An 18,031-nucleotide genomic window follows, 5' to 3' on the forward strand; every position below is an offset into this window, starting at 1 on the left:
ATTTGTATAAATGGTGACTCTGACCCCTGAGGGGCCAAAGGGGCGGGGCCCAATAGGTGAAATAGAGGTAATTCCTTAAAAACGCTACTAGTTATTAAGTTATGAATGGATTTGAACCCAATATGTTCCGAAACATCCTTGGGGGAAGGGGAACAGATTGTGCATAAATGGTGACTCTGACCTTAAAGGGGCCAAAAGGGCGGGGCCAGTGGGGAAATAGATGTAATTCCTTTGAAGCGCTACTAGTCATAAAATTATGAAAGGATTTGAACCCAATTTGGTCAGAGATATCTTTGGGGGAAGGGGAACAGATTTTGCATAAATGGTGACTCTGACCCCTGAGGGGCCAAAGGGGCGGGGCCCAATAGGTGAAATAGAGGTAATTCCTTAAAAACGCTACTAGTTATTAAGTTATGAATGGATTTGAACCCAATATGTTCCGAAACATCCTTGGGGGAAGGGGAACAGATTGTGCATAAATGGTGACTCTGACCTTAAAGGGGCCAAAAGGGCGGGGCCCAGTGGGGAAATAGAGGTAATTCCTTTGAAGCGCTACTAGTCATAAAGTTATGAAAGGATTTGAACCCAATTTGGTCAGAAACATCCTTGGGGGAAGGGGAACAGATTTTGCATAAATGGTGGCTCTGACCACGGAGGGGCCAAAGGGGTGGGGCCCAATAGGGGAAATAGAAGTAATTCCTTTAAATTGCTACTAGTCATAAAGTTATTAATGGATTTGAACCAAATTTTCAGAAACATCCTTGGGGGAAGGGGAACAGATTGTGAATAAATAGTGACTCTGACCCTAAAGGGGCCAAAAGGGCAGGGCCCAGTGAGGGAAATAGAGGTAATTCCTTTGAATCGCTACTAGTCATGAAGTTATGAATGGATTTGAACCCAATTTGATCAGTAACATGCCTGGTGGAAGGGAACAGATTTTGCATAAACGGTGACTCTGACCCTAAAGGGGCCAAAAGGGCGGGGCCCAGTGGGGGAAATAGAGGTAATTCCTTTGAATCGCTACTAGTCATCAAGTTATGAATGGATTTGAACCCAATTTGGTCAGAAACAAGGGAACAGATTTTGCATAAATGGTGACTCTGACCCCCGAAGGGGCAAAGGGGCTGGGCCCAATAGGTGAAATAGAGGTAATTCCTTTAAATCGCTACTAGTCATAAAGTGATGAATGCATGTTCTATAAACAATTCTTGAGGTCTTTCAGACCTTAGAGAGTCTGGACTTCATTAATCTTTAAAGCAGTTCGGATTCCCACACTATAACCATACATAGCATTGTCAGAGTTTTACAAATAAAGCAAATTGAATATGAACATTATTTCGACATTTGGTCTAATCCAACCAGGTGAGCGATACAGGCCCCATGGGCCTCTTGTTTTTGTTTACATTACGTCGTCTGCTACGTCAACAAACAAATTGTGTACACAATAATACAAAAATCCCCAGTCTCTAAACAACTATAGACAACTGAACAGTTTCCAAAAACAAAAAATGTCTGCCATTCTTTCAAATACAAATGAATCCCCCAACTGTAGGCCTACAACTGAAACTGAGAGCACACGTACACCTACCTGCACCGATCGCGACAAAATTGTTCAACTGTCACAAGTAAAAAGATCGCACAACAGCATTTCCTTGTGCCCAACTCCGTCCGATGTCACAAGATCGGTGTTTTATGGATCCACAATCAGTGGGGGAACATTTAACATCCATTTCCACAGCCATAATGACAACACAAAGTCGATTTCAAAGCGACCTCGTGTGATTTACTCCGAGTCGGACAGTGATGAGTGAGTGACGTCACCCCACGTGAAATGGATGAATGGAAATGTGTGCATATTTCCCGCGGTTTTTTTGACATGTGTACTTGTTTACAAACAGACGGAGATCGTCGATGGGAAAACACATAAAGAAAAGAGGTGGGAGAAAAATAATCATTCCCTACCTTGAGGGTGTAACAAAGAAATCTCAACCTTCGGGGGAGATTCTTGAATGTCCAAACCCTCGGCAAGCCTCGGGTTGGACATTCAAGAATCTCCCCCTCAGGTTGAGATTTCTCTGTCACACTCTCAAGGTAGGGAAAGATTCTATTAGTTATTATGTACAAGTTCTGTGTGATAAGTCTGTTATTATGTACAAATCTCTTTTTTCACTAACGTGTTGTTTTAGATGCCAGGATGTGAATATGAGTTTGGAGACATGAATCCACCGATCCATGCTTGGTCAGTACTGAAGGCGTACAGATATAGTGGGTCAGATGATAAGGACTTCTTACAACAGGCTCTGGACAGGCTCAGACTAAACTACCACTGGTATGTATATATCAGGTACCCAAGGCCTTCTACAGGCTCAGTCTAAACTTCCAAAGCCTTCCACAGGCTCAGTCAAAACTACCACTGGTAAATATATATCAGGTACCCAAGGCCTTCTACAGGCTCAGTCTAAACTTCCAAAGCCTTCCACAGGCTCAGTCAAAACTACCACTGGTAAATATATATCAGGTACCCAAGGCCTTCCACAGGCTCAGTCTAAACTACCACTGGTACATATATATCAGGTATCCAAGGCCTTCTACAGGCTCAGTCTAAACTACCACTGGTACATATATATGAGGTTCCCAAGGCCTTCTACAGGCTCAGTCTAAACTACCACTGGTATGTATATATCAGGTACCCAAGGCCTTCCACAGACTCAGTCTAAACTACCACTGGTATGTATATATGAGGTTCCCAAGGCCTTCTACAGGCTCAGTCTAAACTACCACTGGTATATATATATGAGGTTCCCAAGGCCTTCTACAGGCTCAGTCTAAACTACGACTGGTACATATATATGAGGTTACCCAAGGCCTTCTACAGGCTCAGTCTAAACTACCACTGGTATATATATATCAGGTACCCAAGGCCTTCTACAGGCTCAGTCTAAACTACTGCTGGTACATATATATGAGGTTCCCAAGGCCTTCTACAGGCTCAGTCTAAACTACCACTGGTATGTATATATCAGGTATCCAAGGCCTTCTACAGGCTCAGTCTAAACTACCACTGGTATATATACAGTAAAACTCGGATAAGTCGAAGTCGACGGGACCAAGCAAAATATTCGACTTATCCGATGGTTCGACTTATCCGTGTTTGTATACGGAGACAAAACCCAACTTTCATCGGTTGTATGCAGAACAAGTGCTTGCATGATAATATAGTCGAAAATAAGCAATACATAATAACAAAGAAATTAATTAATTGTACATGATAACAATTATTCCTTTATCTAATAAACAATATTGTGCACAGTTACAGATAAAAACAAAGTTCATGCGTAAAATAGTCTTTGACATAGACACACGATTTACACACGGGAGTCGCAAATGACAGCATAATATTCTATGAAAACGTTACATATATTATAAGAATATAAATATATATATTGTACTCATATTATCTATCTTTAAATCCGTTTATATTGTTCTCCAATTTAACAATATTAAACAATAAACAGTCCGGGAAAATTGATCGACCGTACGCGTGCTGATTTTGTATCAAAGGTGAAGGCCGCGGTCAGTGTTTTATCGGCTGCATAATCATGCATTGCCACAATCTTTTGAACAGAGTAAAAACATTCCGCATATCATTGTTACTATTGCATCGTCGTATTCAGAATTTAGGCATATATAGATAAATCAATGACAGACAGGTATTTTTCTTTGCATTTTTCGATGGAAGATATGTAATTTATCGTTTACCTTTTCCTTATTTTTTTCGGCGGCCTTGTGCATCAAAACAGTAAACAGAACACATCGGTTTGTAGACTAAAACGTGCACATTTTATTCTTAGTTATGTATACCTGAACGTTTTACTTCACCTGAGCACCTGTATAAACAATTGGATGATGCGTAACCGACAGCCGGAAACTAATAATAGGCTCTGTTTACACCGTTACGGGTGATCGGTCACACTCGGTCAATCAGACGAGGCCAGCAAATTTTACCTGAGACAGCATGACGCCTCGATGTTCGACACAAAAATGGAAATTTTGGTATAGTTTAGAAGGGAGGGACCACAAAATATATTCGACACAACCGCAGTATTCGATTCAACAGTGTTCGAGTCATCCGTGCTTAATTTACTAAGATAAAGAAGGGGAAAAATCGGGACCGAACGAAACGTTCGACTCATCCGATGTATTCGATTCAACCGTGTTCAACACAAGTGAGTTTTACTGTATATCAGGTACCCAAGGCCTTCTACAGGCTCAGCCTAAACTACCACTGGTATATATATATCAGGTACCCAAGGCCTTCCACAGGCTCAGTCTAAACTACCACTGGTACATATATATGAGGTTCCCAAGGCCTTCTACAGGCTCAGTCTAAACTACCACTGGTATATATATATCAGGTATCCAAGGCCTTCTACAGGCTCAGTCTAAACTACCACTGGTATGTATATATCAGGTACCCAAGGCCTTCTACAGGCTCAGTCTAAACTACCAGTGGTAAATACATCAGACTACCAGTATGCTTGTAAACAGATGAACTATGTTTTATTTCCTCAGGATGTGGACGGAGAAATGTCTGTGGAACCAACACATATTTCATGGTGGATTCTTGGGCCTCGACAACATCAGCGCTATAAATAGATCAGCGCAGAGACCTGAGGACACAGAAATGGAACAGGTGGGCTCTCGTCTGGATAAGTACATGTCACTTTTATCAAATGATGGATCGAGAGCTATGCTGATGTGAAATGTTACCTTTGTTTACCTGAACCTATATTTAAGATTGATAAAGTCTTTTAAAAAGAACTTCAAGTGAACTTAAGGGGTTTCAATTGACTCAAATACTGTAAAAATGCTGCTTAAGTGCTAATCTTATTTTGTCATATTTTGCATCAGAAGTATTCTGCTTATTTATGATAGCAGTTTCTGCATATTGTTTTTTTGTAGATAGTATTGTAAATGTGGCAATTAATTATTGTGCTACTCAATTTAAATTGAAATATTAATATTCCGTCCTATGAGTGAAATATATGTTATATAGGAAACCAGTTATGTCTTCACACCAAAAATAACAACCTGATTTCTTTACACCTTAAGATATAACTGTGTCTTCACACAAAATATACAGCTCAATGTCTTAACACCTAATCAAATAACCCTGTCTCATATTACCAGGAATACAACCCGATGTCTGAATACCTAATGGAATAACCATGTGTCATTTTCAGGCAGATGCTACTGGTTGGATGGCTTTCTTTTCCCTCAACATGATTGAGATAGCCCTGGAACTTGGACACACAGACTTGGCTATTTCATTTTTACTGGATTTTGTTAAGGTGTTTCAGGCCTTAAACTTAGATATCGGATGTGGAGGTAGGTGTCCATTACTGGAGAGTTCCACTACAATTCACCGTCAGCAGATACCATAGGATGTTGTTAATATTAGTTATCTATTGTGTTCTATAGGTGACAATGCAAAGGTATGTTGTGTGTTGTGGAAATTTCAAAATACTTTTCCGTGCAACGAACCCCTGATTTATTTTTAGGACTGCATGATTCTGCTTCAGTCTCTGATAGGAAATTTGAACCTGTACCCCCTAAAGCTACAAAAATAGTAATCTAGACAAATTCTTGCTGAAGCTTTAATGGAATATTCTATTAGAGTTGATGCATTGAAAGGTATTCCTCTCAATATTTCATTATCCCCAGCTTAGGCTTTATGGGGTTAAATAATTATGCACTGATGCAAGTCATCTTGATTTATGTTACTCTGAGTTGCCTCCCCTTGGCCTAAGAAACTCTGCATTGATTTGGCCAATGAAAAGTTCAGTTTTCTATTCTGAAGAGTGATAGTATGGCAACTTGAAAAAATAAACTAGAGCTTGACCATTTATATTGATTGAAAATTTTAGTTTTGGAAATTGCTCAATAGGAGTAATCTGGTATAGCTTATCGGAGAGGATAGATGTATTTAGACTTCATGTTTTTTTCCAAATAGGACTATGGCACAACGAAGACCATTTCTACTATGATGTGTTGTCAAAGAAGGGTCAAAGGTCTGCAATACAGCTGCGTTCATTAGTTGGCCTTGTGCCAGTGATAGCCTGCACTGTGATTGGTCAGTCAGCCACCTCGAGGGATCAGCCTTTCTATGATAATCTGGAGCAGTTGTGTCAGGAACACTCCAATCATGTACATATACTGTATTACAGCTTTGTTCTGGCTTCTCCTCCCAGGATTATGTATGGATTTTAACAAAACTTTGCACATGAATATCATGACATGTACTTGTGTCTCTCTGAAAGCTGTTAAATTCCATCATTTTTTACCAGAGTTATTACCCTTGATGCCATTAAGTGTGATGTATCTTGTCTGGACAATTCCTGCAAACAAAGTTAACCAATTTCAAAAAAAAACTCCACAAGAATTTTAGGGAATATGTAAAGATGTGCATGCATATTTTTTTTTCAGAAATGTTGGTTGTCATGGTAACTAAGGTCACTATACACAGGTTTTGTGTAATGGCCAACAGTTTATCAGTCCTTGAATCAATTTTATTCAAACTTGGTTAAGTGGTGTATTTCGTTAATGCTTATCGCTTAAAACATTTGGTGTTTCTTGAACTGTTACTATAAAAGTATAATGGATAGAGGCATCTGTTTCATCAGAATTGAAGTATAACGAAATATAACAGTAAGTATTTAAATGGATAGCAAACACAATGGAGCTATTTTCCAAAACAATAGATGTCATTAGGTTGCCATGGTTGTAAATGAGGTAGTGGGAGGTATTAGTCAGCCATTGGCTTACAGTTCTAGTCAAACCTTGCCCAGTTTCCCTTCTCTCTCACACTCACATAAGTACCCTATCAATGTGTTCGGAAACATTTTTTGATAAAGGACATTATTTTTAGATAACATGAATGCTGTATGTATGTTAACAAAACATGTAGGAACAAGTATGTACACTTACAGATATGGAAGTTGAAGGATGGACGATTTGCGCTGTCTGTAGTCCCCATCACAAGACTGGAACATATCTTATATTACCTCACTGATGAGAAGGAGTTCCTGTCACCGTACGGAGTTCGTTCCCTTTCTAAGGTAAACTAAAAATATTTTTGGCCTGTTAATTTGTATGTCACATTTTCAGTATTACTGTGACAGACATGGTAATTTGTATGTCACATTTTCAGTATTACTGTGACAGACCTGGTAATTTGTTTGTCACATTTTCAATATTACTGTGACAGACCTGGTAATTTCTATGTCACATTTCAGTATTACTGTGACAGGCCTGGTAATTTGTTTGTCACATTTTCAGTATTACTGTGACAGGCCTGGTAATTTGTATGTCACATTTTCAGTATTACTGTGACAGACCTGGTAATTTGTGTGTCACATTTTCAGTATTACTGTGACAGACCTGGTAATTTGTATGTCACAATTTCAGTATTACTGTGACAGGCCTGGTAATTTGTATGTCACATTTTCAGTATTACTGTGACAGGCCTGGTAATTTGTATGTCACAATTTCAGTATTACTGTGACAGACCTGGTAATTTCTATGTCACATTTCAGTATTACTGTGACAGACCTGGTAATTTGTATGTCACATTTTCAGTATTACTGTGACAGACCTGGTAATTTGTATGTCACATTTTCAGTATTACTGTGACAGACCGTATGAATTCCAGTCTGGGGACAATCCAGTGAAATACACTCCAGGGGAATCCAACTCAGAAATTTTTGGAGGCAATAGTAATTGGAGAGGCCCTATCTGGCTCTGTAGTAAGTAGTAACAAGGCACTCCAAGCCATACAAACACTCGTACACCAAATATACCCACTGGAGTATCCTAAACACTCGTACACCAAATATACCCACTGGAGTATCCTAAACACTCGTACACCAAATATACCCACTGAAGTATCCTAAACACTCGTACACTAAATATACCCACTGGAGTATCCTAAACACTCGTACACCAAATATACCCACTGGAGTATCCTAAACACTCGTACACCAAATATACCCACTGAAGTATCCTAAACACTCGTACACCAAATATACCCACTGAAGTATCCTAAACACTCCTACACCAAATATACCCACTGGAGTATCCTAAACACTCGTACACCAAATATACCCACTGGAGTATCCTAAACACTCGTACACCAAATATACCCACTGGAGTATCCTAAACACTCGTACACCAAATATACCCACTGGAGTATCCTAAACACTCGTACACCAAATATACCCACTGGAGTATCCTAAACACTCGTACACCAAATATACCCACTGAAGTATCCTAAACACTCGTACACCAAATATACCCACTGGAGTATCCTAAACACTCGTACACCAAATATACCCACTGGAGTATCCTAAACACTCGTACACCAAATATACCCACTGAAGTATCCTAAACACTCGTACACCAAATATACCCACTGAAGTATCCTAAACACTCGTACACCAAATATACCCACTGGAGTATCCTAAACACTCGTACACCAAATATACCCACTGGAGTATCCTAAACACTCGTACACCAAATATACCCACTGAGTATCCTAAACACTCGTACACCAAATATACCCACTGGAGTATCCTAAACACTCGTAAACCAAATATACCCACTGGAGTATCCTAAACACTCGTACACCAAATATACCCACTGGAGTATCCTAAACACTCGTACACCAAATATACCCACTGGAGTATCCTAAACACTCGTACACCAAATATACCCACTGGAGTATCCTAAACACTCGTACACCAAATATACCCACTGAAGTATCCTAAACACTCGTACACCAAATATACCCACTGGAGTATCCTAAACACTCGTACACCAAATATACCCACTGGAGTATCCTAAACATTCGTACACCAAATATACCCACTGAAGTATCCTGCTATAAGCCATATAGATGTGGTAATGGTGACCTATCTTTAACATGTGTACTTTACTTTGGTGCCCTTTAACACAAACGTTCTTCAAGGTGCATGTTTTCTCATATTTGACTAATACATAGAGGATCTTATCATTAATATGTAATAATAACTATGTATAACTGTGTGACCTTTAACCTTTACTTACTGTGAACTATATACTGGTAGAAGTCCTACAGACACACCACACTTTGTGTGACCTTTAACCTTTACTTACAGTGAACTATCTACTGGTGGAAGCTCTGGAGACACACCACAATTTATGTGACCTTTAACCTTTACTTACAGTGAACTATCTACTGTTGGAAGCTCTGGAGACACACCACACTTTGTGTGACCTTTAACCTTTACTTACAGTGAACTATCTACTGGTAGAAGTCCTACAGACACACCACACCTTGTGTGATGGAGGTATGACTGTGTGACCTTTAACCTTTACTTACAGTGAACTATCTACTGGTGGAAGCTCTGGAGACACACCACACTTTGTGTGATAAAGATATGACTATCCGTGTAACATCTGGACAGACTCTGGACTTACATGCTATTGCCATGGAAATTTGTAATAGAATTGTTGCTCTGTTTATGCCAAAGGATGGAAAAAGACCACTGCATGGTAATTACATTTTTATACAAAAATGTCAATATTTATTTTCATGTTTTACATGAGCTACATTGTAGAATTTGTTGATTTTGAGATACTTTTATTACATCATATGACAAACTATCATACCTCCTATATGTTGATATGTATAACAGATCTGGTTTGTTTGATCAAACAGTTCAGACTTATTTGATTCAAGAGAATATCTGATCTATAACTATTTCGGTTAACAGGAGAAGATCTGAAGTATAGCACAGACCCTTTATGGAAAGACCTTATTCTCTTCTATGAATACTTCCATGCTGATACAGGCAGAGGATGTGGGGCTAGGTAAGTCAGGGGAACCCCTATACAGGCAGAGGATGTGAGGCTAGGTAAGTCAGGGGAACCCCTATACAGACAGAGGATGTGGGGCAAGGTAAGTCAGGAGAACCCCTATACAGACAGAGGATGTGGGGCTAGGTAAGTCAGGTGAACCCCTATACAGACAGAGGATGTGGGACTAGGTAAGTCAGGGGAACCCCTATACAGAGGATGTGAGGCTAGGTAAGTCAGGAGAATTCCTGTACAGACAGAGGATGTGAGGCTAGGTAAGTCAGGAGAACCCCTATACAGGCAGAGGATGTGGGGCTAGGTAAGTCAGGGGAACCCCTATACAGGCAGAGGATGTGGGGCTAGGTAAGTCAGGGGAACCCCTATACAGACAGAGGATGTGGGACTAGGTAAGTCAGGGGAACCCCTATACAGAGGATGTGAGGCTAGGTAAGTCAGGAGAATTCCTGTACAGACAGAGGATGTGAGGCTAGGTAAGTCAGGAGAACCCCTATACAGGCAGAGGATGTGGGGCTAGGTAAGTCAGGGGAACCCCTATACAGGCAGAGGATGTGGGGCTAGGTAAGTCAGGGGAACCCCTATACAGGCAGAGGATGTGAGGCTAGGTAAGTCAGGAGAACCCCTATACAGGCAGAGGATGTGGGGCTAGGTAAGTCAGGAGAACCCCTATACAGGCAGAGGATGTGGGGCTAGGTAAGTCAGGGGAACCCCTATACAGACAGAAGAGAGGCTAGGTAAGTCAGAGGAACCCCTATACAGACAGAGGATGTGGGGCTAGGTAAGTCAGGGGAACCCCTATACAGACAGAGGATGTGGGGCTAGGTAAGTCAGGAGAACCCCTATACAGACAGAGGATGTGGGTCTAGGTAAGTCAGGGGAACCCCTATACAGACAGAGGATGTGGGGCTAGGTAAGTCAGGAGAACCCCTTTACAGACAGAGGATGTGGGGCTAGGTAAGTCAGGAGAACCCCTATACAGACAGAGGATGTGGGGCTAGGTAAGTCAGGGGAACCCCTATACAGACAGAGGATGTGGGACTAGGTAAGTCAGGGGAACCCTTATACAGACAGAGGATGTGGGGCTAGGTAAGTCAGGGGAACCCTTATACAGACAGAAGAGAGGCTAGGTAAGTCAGAAGAACCCCTATACAGACAGGATGTGGGGCTCGGTAAGTCAGGAGAACCCCTATACAGACAGGATGTGCATGGGGCTAGGTAAGTCAGGAGAATTCCTATACAGACAGAGGATGTGGGGCTAGGTAAGTCAGGAGAACCCCTATACAGACAGAGGATGTGGGGCTAGGTAAGTCAGGAGAACCCCTATACAGACAGAGGATGTGGGGCTAGGTAAGTCAGGAGAACCCCTATACGGACAGAGGATGTGGGGCTAGGTAAGTCAGGAGAATTCCTATACAGACCGAGGATGTGAGGCTAGGTAAGTCAGGAGAACCCCTATACAGACAGAGGATGTGGGGCTAGGTAAGTCAGGAGAACCCCTATACAGACAGAGGATGTGGGGCTAGGTAAGTCAGGAGAACCCCTATACAGAGGATGTGGGGCTAGGTAAGTCAGGGGAACCCCTATACAGACAGAGGATGTGGGGCTAGGTAAGTCAGGATAACCCCTATACAGACAGAGGATGTGGGGCTAGGTAAGTCAGGAGAACCCCTATACAGAGGATGTGGGGCTAGGTAAGTCAGGGGAACCCCTATACAGACAGAGGATGTGGGGCTAGGTAAGTCAGGGGAACCCCTATACAGACAGAAGAGAGGCTAGGTAAGTCAGGAGAACCCCTATACAGACAGAGGATGTGGGGCTAGGTAAGTCAGGAGAATTCCTATACAGACAGAGGATGTGAGGCTAGGTAAGTCAGGAGAACCCCTATACAGACAGAGGATGTGGGGCTAGGTAAGTCAGGAGAACCCCTATACAGACAGAGGATGTGGGGCTAGGTAAGTCAGGAGAACCCCTATACAGACAGAGGATGTGAGGCTAGGTAAGTCAGGAGAACCCCTATACAGACAGAGGATGTGGGGCTAGGTAAGTCAGGAGAATTCCTATACAGACAGAGGATGTGGGGCTAGGTAAGTCAGGAGAACCCCTATACAGACAGAGGATGTGGGGCTCGGTAAGTCAGGAGAACCCCTATACAGACAGAAGAGAGGCTAGGTAAGTCAGGAGAACCCCTATACAGACAGAGGATGTGAGGCTAGGTAAGTCAGGGGAACCCCTATACAGACAGAGGATGTGGGGCTAGGTAAGTCAGGGGAACCCCTATACAGACAGAGGATGTGGGGCTAGGTAAGTCAGGAGAACCCTTATACAGACAGAGGATGTGGGGCTAGGTAAGTCAGGGGAACCCCTATACAGACAGAGGATGTGGGGGCTAGGTAAGTCAGGAGAACCCCTATACAGACAGAGGATGTCAGGCTAGGTAAGTCAGGGGAACCCCTATACAGACAGAGGATGTGGGGCTAGGTAAGTCAGGGGAACCCCTATATAAACAGGATGTGGGGCTAGGTAAATCAAGAGAACCCCTATACAAACAGGATGTGGGGCTAGGTAAGTCAGAAGAACCCCTATACAGACAGAGGATGTGGGGCTAGGTAAGTCAGGAGAATTCCTGTACAGACCGAGGATGTGGGGCTAGGTAAGTCAGGAGAACCCCTATACAGACAGGATGTGGGGCTAGGTAAGTCAGGAGAACCCCTATACAGACCGAGGATGTGGGGCTAGGTAAGTCAGGGGAACCCCTATACAGACAGAGGATGTGGGGCTAGGTAAGTCAGGAGAATTCCTATACAGACAGAGGATGTGGGGCTAGGTAAGTCAGGAGAACCCCTATAGAGACAGAGGATGTGGGGCTAGGTAAGTCAGGAGAATTCCTATACAGACAGAGGATGTGGGGCTAGTTAAGTCAGGAGAACCCCTATACAGACAGAGGATGTGGGGCTAGGTAAGTCAGGGGAACCCCTATACAGACAGAGGATGTGGGGCTAGGTAAGTCAGGGGAACCCCTATACAGACAGAGGATGTGGGGCTAGGTAAGTCAGGAGAACCCCTATACAGACAGAGGATGTGGGGCTAGGTAAGTCAGGAGAACCCCTATACAGACAGAGGATGTGGGGCTAGGTAAGTCAGGAGAACCCCTATACAGACAGAGGATGTGGGGCTAGGTTAGTCGGGAGAACCCCTATACAGACAGAGGATGTGGGGCTAGGTAAGTCAGGAGAACCCCTATACAGACAGAGGATGTGGGGCTAGGTAAGTCAGGAGAATTCCTATACAGACAGAGGATGTGGGGCTAGGTAAGTCAGGAGAACCCCTATACAGACAGAGGATGTGGGGCTAGGTAAGTCAGGAGAACCCCTATACAGACAGAGGATGTGGGGCTAGGTAAGTCAGGGGAACCCCTATACAGACAGAGGATGTGGGGCTAGGTAAGTCAGGAGAACCCCTATACAGACAGGATGTGGGGCTAGGTAAATCAAGAGAACCCCTATACAAACAGGATGTGGGGCTAGGTAAGTCAGAAGAACCCCTATACAGACAGAGGATGTGGGGCTAGGTAAGTCAGGAGCATTCCTGTACAGACCGAGGATGTGGGGCTAGGTAAGTCAGGAGAACCCCTATACAGACAGAGGATGTGGGGCTAGGTAAGTCAGGAGAATTCCTATACAGACAGAGGATGTGGGGCTAGGTAAGTCAGGAGAACCCCTATACAGACAGAGGATGTGGGGCTAGGTAAGTCAGGAGAACCCCTATACAGACAGAGGATGTGGGGCTAGGTAAGTCAGGGGAATTCCTATACAGACCGAGGATGCGAGGCTAGGTAAGTCAGGAGAATTCCTATACAGACCGAGGATGTGGGGCTAGGTAAGTCAGAAGAACCCCTATACAGACAGAGGATGTGGGGCTAGGTAAGTCAGGAGCATTCCTGTACAGACCGAGGATGTGGGGCTAGGTAAGTCAGGAGAACCCCTATACAGACAGAGGATGTGGGGCTAGGTAAGTCAGGAGAATTCCTATACAGACAGAGGATGTGGGGCTAGGTAAGTCAGGAGAACCCCTATACAGACAGAGGATGTGGGGCTAGGTAAGTCAGGAGAACCCCTATACAGACAGAGGATGTGGGGCTAGGTAAGTCAGGGGAATTCCTATACAGACCGAGGATGTGAGGCTAGGTAAGTCAGGAGAATTCCTATACAGACCGAGGATGTGGGGCTAGGTAAGTCAGGAGAACCCCTATACAGAGGATGTGGGGCTAGGTAAGTCAAGAGAACCCCTATACAGACAGAGGATGTGGGGCTAGGTAAGTCAGGAGAATTCCTATACAGACCGAGGATGTGGGGCTAGGTAAGTCAGGGGAACCCCTATACAGACAGAGGATGTGGGGCTAGGTAAGTCAGGAGCATTCCTGTACAGACCGAGGATGTGGGGCTAGGTAAGTCAGGAGAACCCCTATACAGACAGAGGATGTGGGGCTAGGTAAGTCAGGAGAATTCCTATACAGACAGAGGATGTGGGGCTAGGTAAGTCAGGGGAACCCCTATACAGACAGAGGATGTGGGGCTAGGTAAGTCAGGAGCATTCCTGTACAGACCGAGGATGTGGGGCTAGGTAAGTCAGGAGAACCCCTATACAGACAGAGGATGTGGGGCTAGGTAAGTCAGGAGAACCCCTATACAGACAGAGGATGTGGGGCTAGGTAAGTCAGGGGAACCCCTATACAGAGGATGTGGGGCTAGGTAAGTCAGGTGAACCCCTATACAGACAGAGGATGTGGGGCTAGGTAAGTCAGGGGAACCCCTATACAGAGGATGTGGGGCTAGGTAAGTCAAGAGAACCCCTATACAGACAGAGGATGTGGGGCTAGGTAAGTCAGGGGAACCCCTATACAGACAGAGGATGTGGGGCTAGGTAAGTCAGGGGAACCCCTATACAGACAGAGGATGTGGGGCTAGGTAAGTCAGGAGAACCCCTATACAGACAGAGGATGTGGGGCTAGGTAAGTCAGGGGAACCCCTATACAGACAGAAGAGAGTCTAGGTAAGTCAAGAGAACCCTATATAGGCAGAGAGGTTAGGTAAGTCTCACTTTCATCCAAAGTTCTGCTTACCTTCTCGACTCATAATTATCAAAAACATTTAAGAATGATTTCCTTTATCTATAGTTGTGTTATTTTTTGTTTTTCAGTCATCAGACTGGATGGACATCATTGATAGTGGAATTCTTCTATAAGATCCTGAATGAGTGAAGAAGTGAAGTGTGTTCCAACAGCTACACAAGCCGTTGAAATCCTCATAACCTGTATGAATGTGATGAACAAAGATGGTTGGGCTTCTCGAGTGGACTTCGATAGTGTCATCACGCTGAAATGTCCTACCTTGATACAGTAAATCGTCCCAGTGGGCAGTGGACTGGGAATTACGTATTCGTGTCAAGTCCCTGTGTGTTGCGTGGTGGAAATAACACTCCATTTGAATCGATGTATACAAGGAAGTTCAATCGATCAAAAATTACTATCTGTAAACATTTGAGAAATGAATCTCCACCTTTTAATTAGCTGTAGAGCTTGTATCAAGGTCGCAATCAACAATAAAGATGTCTGTTCAGTTCAACTTGAAGCGGGAGACAACTGGAAAACAGTCTAGTCATTTTTCTTCTGTGCAGCTGGCAGAGCGTTTTTATAATAATTTAAATTCAATGACAAGACAAGGAGCCGCAAAATGTGGCATTATCCCCTGCGCCCAGCTGTTGGTATAAAAACCCAAATATGATACATATATACCTTATAGTAAGAGTTTATATGTTGATACAGATCTTATGTGTGTTTCACCTACAACTAGGGTACTAACCTAATATGTACAGAAAGTTTTGTAGAGTTGAGTGGAGCGGTTTTGTTTTAGTGTTTTTGATGACTTCCATGGTAGCAGAAAAAATATAGAAAATGTAATGTCAATTGGAAAATGCACTACTACAGCACTAACCTAATACATACAGAAAGTTTTGTGGATTTGAGTGGAATGATTTTGAAGTTACAGCCCGGAAATGAAAGTAAACAGCAATGTTGTGTTTTTGACTGTTTCCATGGTAACAGAAAAACATATAAAAACTGAAATGTCATCAATAGCAAAAGGCACAACTAAGGCACTAACCTAATATATACACAAAGTTTTGTGAAGTTGAGTTGAACGGTTTTGAAGTTACATCCCAGAAAATAAGCCCTCTAATGGACGGACGGAGCCCAATTTAACATTTCAATTAAATCATTATATTTTCAAGTGTTTTATGCATATGGTAAAGTGTTGCATAACCATATTTTTGTCCTAGTAATACTATTTGGTCATCATCTAAAGACGGACTATTTCTTTTAACACAAACCATAAGTTCTGGCTCTTAACTACAGACTTGTACTTCAATTTATTAGGAAAAATTTGTGTCAACTGAAATATGGCCACATGAAATCAACCAAGGCAGCATTCAATCCTTAGATAAATCAGAATTGTTGGTTTTCATTGTAATTTGGCTATTATCTCATCAGTCTTTAGGTCAATTTTACTCAAACTTGGTAAAGTTGTGTAACTTACATTGTATTAATATGTCTTTAATTTCAGGCATTACCTGTTTCCACATCCATTACTACGGAAACACCAAAATATTGTATAAAGCTGAAAATTGGTATAAAAGTGTTTTTAAGGGATCACAAATACAGTGGTGCTATTTTCCAGAACAATGTCATTTGGTTGTTGTGATTGCAAATAAGGGGTAGCGGGGTTGTTAGCTATTCGCTTACATTTCTAGTTTTTATCTACTTAATTCTGCAGCACTAAGTACACTCTTTGGTTTCAAGGTTTTATCTGTATCATTGACACACTAACGTGTAGTGACAAACATTTTCTTCTGCGTCCCATCTCTGTAGAATTTACAGACATTCAAAAACTATCTGAACATTCAGGCATTTTGCTAGAAAATAGAAACATTGTAAAATGCGTCCTTATAATGTGTTTGTGAATATCTATATTTAACTAGAATATTGACAGGTCACCAACATCCCTGTCATGTGGCTTTATATCTCCCATAATCATAAAGAAGTATACATGTACTATCATGCAACTCTCGTTTCCTTCCACCTCCAAATTTACTGGACTAATGGGAATGTAAATACCAATATACATGTTAAACATATTTGTTAGCTTTAATTCGTTTCATCATTGTCCGAGAACCAAATTTTCTTTGTAATGTCATAACAAAAAGTACATCAGTAAAAAGATAAAAAATTTCACCTTGACAATAATGTTTACCTTGATTTTTAACTTCTGTATGTAATTTGTGAACTGAACATCTTTGCCAGATTTCATGTAAATTGGTCAATAAATGAACATCTTTGCCAGATTTCATGTTTGGTTTGTTTTTGTTTAACGTCCTATTAACAGCCAGGGTCATTTAAGGACGTGCCAGGTTTTGGAGGTGGAGGAAAGCCGGAGTACCCGGAGAACAAGGTCCCAATGGGCCCAAATCGCTCACCTGCAATGCAGTGATCTTTTCATATATGGATCCTGCAGTTATTTGAAAGCATGCTACAGGACCAATATAATGTCTCTCTGCACTTTGGCTTTTCACTAAAAGTCATTTAAAGATTTAAGCATACTTGATCGACGTGACCTTGAATGAAGGTCAAGGTCATTCATTTGAATAAACTTGGTAGCCCTTCACCCCAGCATGCTACAGACCCAATATCAACTCCCTGGGACTCTTGGTTATTGAGAAGAAGTTGTTTAAAGATTATAGCCTTTTTAACCCCTGTGACCTTGAATGAAGGTCAAGGTCATTCATTTGAACAAACTTGGTAGCCCTTTACCCCAGCATGCTACAGACCCAATATCAACTCTCTGGGACTCTTGGTTATTGAGTAGAAGTCGTTTAAAGATTTAAGCCTTTTTGACTCCTGTGACCTTGAATGAAAGTCAAGGTCATTCATTTGAACAAACTTGGTAGCCCTTCACCCCAGCATGCTACAGGCCAAATATTAGGTCTCTGGGACTCTTGGTTATTGAGAAGAAGTCGTTTAAAGATTTTAGCCTTTTTGACTCCTGTGACCTTGAATGAAAGTCAAGGT

General features: G+C 42.3%; 1 protein-coding gene across 2 annotated transcripts in view; it reads left to right on the forward strand.

Annotated features, from left to right (window-relative positions):
• LOC117333398 (uncharacterized protein YMR196W-like) overlaps positions 1-17,307 on the forward strand; it is a 31,191-nt gene extending 13,884 nt beyond the window's left edge. Inside the window, exons 11-19 of one of the 2 annotated variants that reach the window (XM_033892684.1) lie at positions 2,187-2,329; positions 4,573-4,693; positions 5,244-5,388; positions 6,014-6,207; positions 6,990-7,118; positions 7,682-7,805; positions 9,421-9,591; positions 9,813-9,909; positions 15,109-17,307. In XM_033892684.1, the coding sequence (XP_033748575.1) occupies positions 2,187-2,329; positions 4,573-4,693; positions 5,244-5,388; positions 6,014-6,207; positions 6,990-7,118; positions 7,682-7,805; positions 9,421-9,591; positions 9,813-9,909; positions 15,109-15,169 (1,185 nt within the window). In that variant the 3' untranslated portion in view covers positions 15,170-17,307. Of the gene's footprint in view, positions 1-2,186; positions 2,330-4,572; positions 4,694-5,243; positions 5,389-6,013; positions 6,208-6,989; positions 7,119-7,681; positions 7,806-9,194; positions 9,364-9,420; positions 9,592-9,812; positions 9,910-15,108 lie in introns of those variants that run through there. The other variant, XM_033892685.1, reaches the window with a different exon arrangement.
• The last annotated feature ends 724 nt before the right edge of the window (positions 17,308-18,031 follow it).

Source organism: Pecten maximus, chromosome 8 (assembly GCF_902652985.1).
Source record: "Pecten maximus chromosome 8, xPecMax1.1, whole genome shotgun sequence".
NCBI lineage: Eukaryota > Metazoa > Mollusca > Bivalvia > Pectinida > Pectinidae > Pecten > Pecten maximus.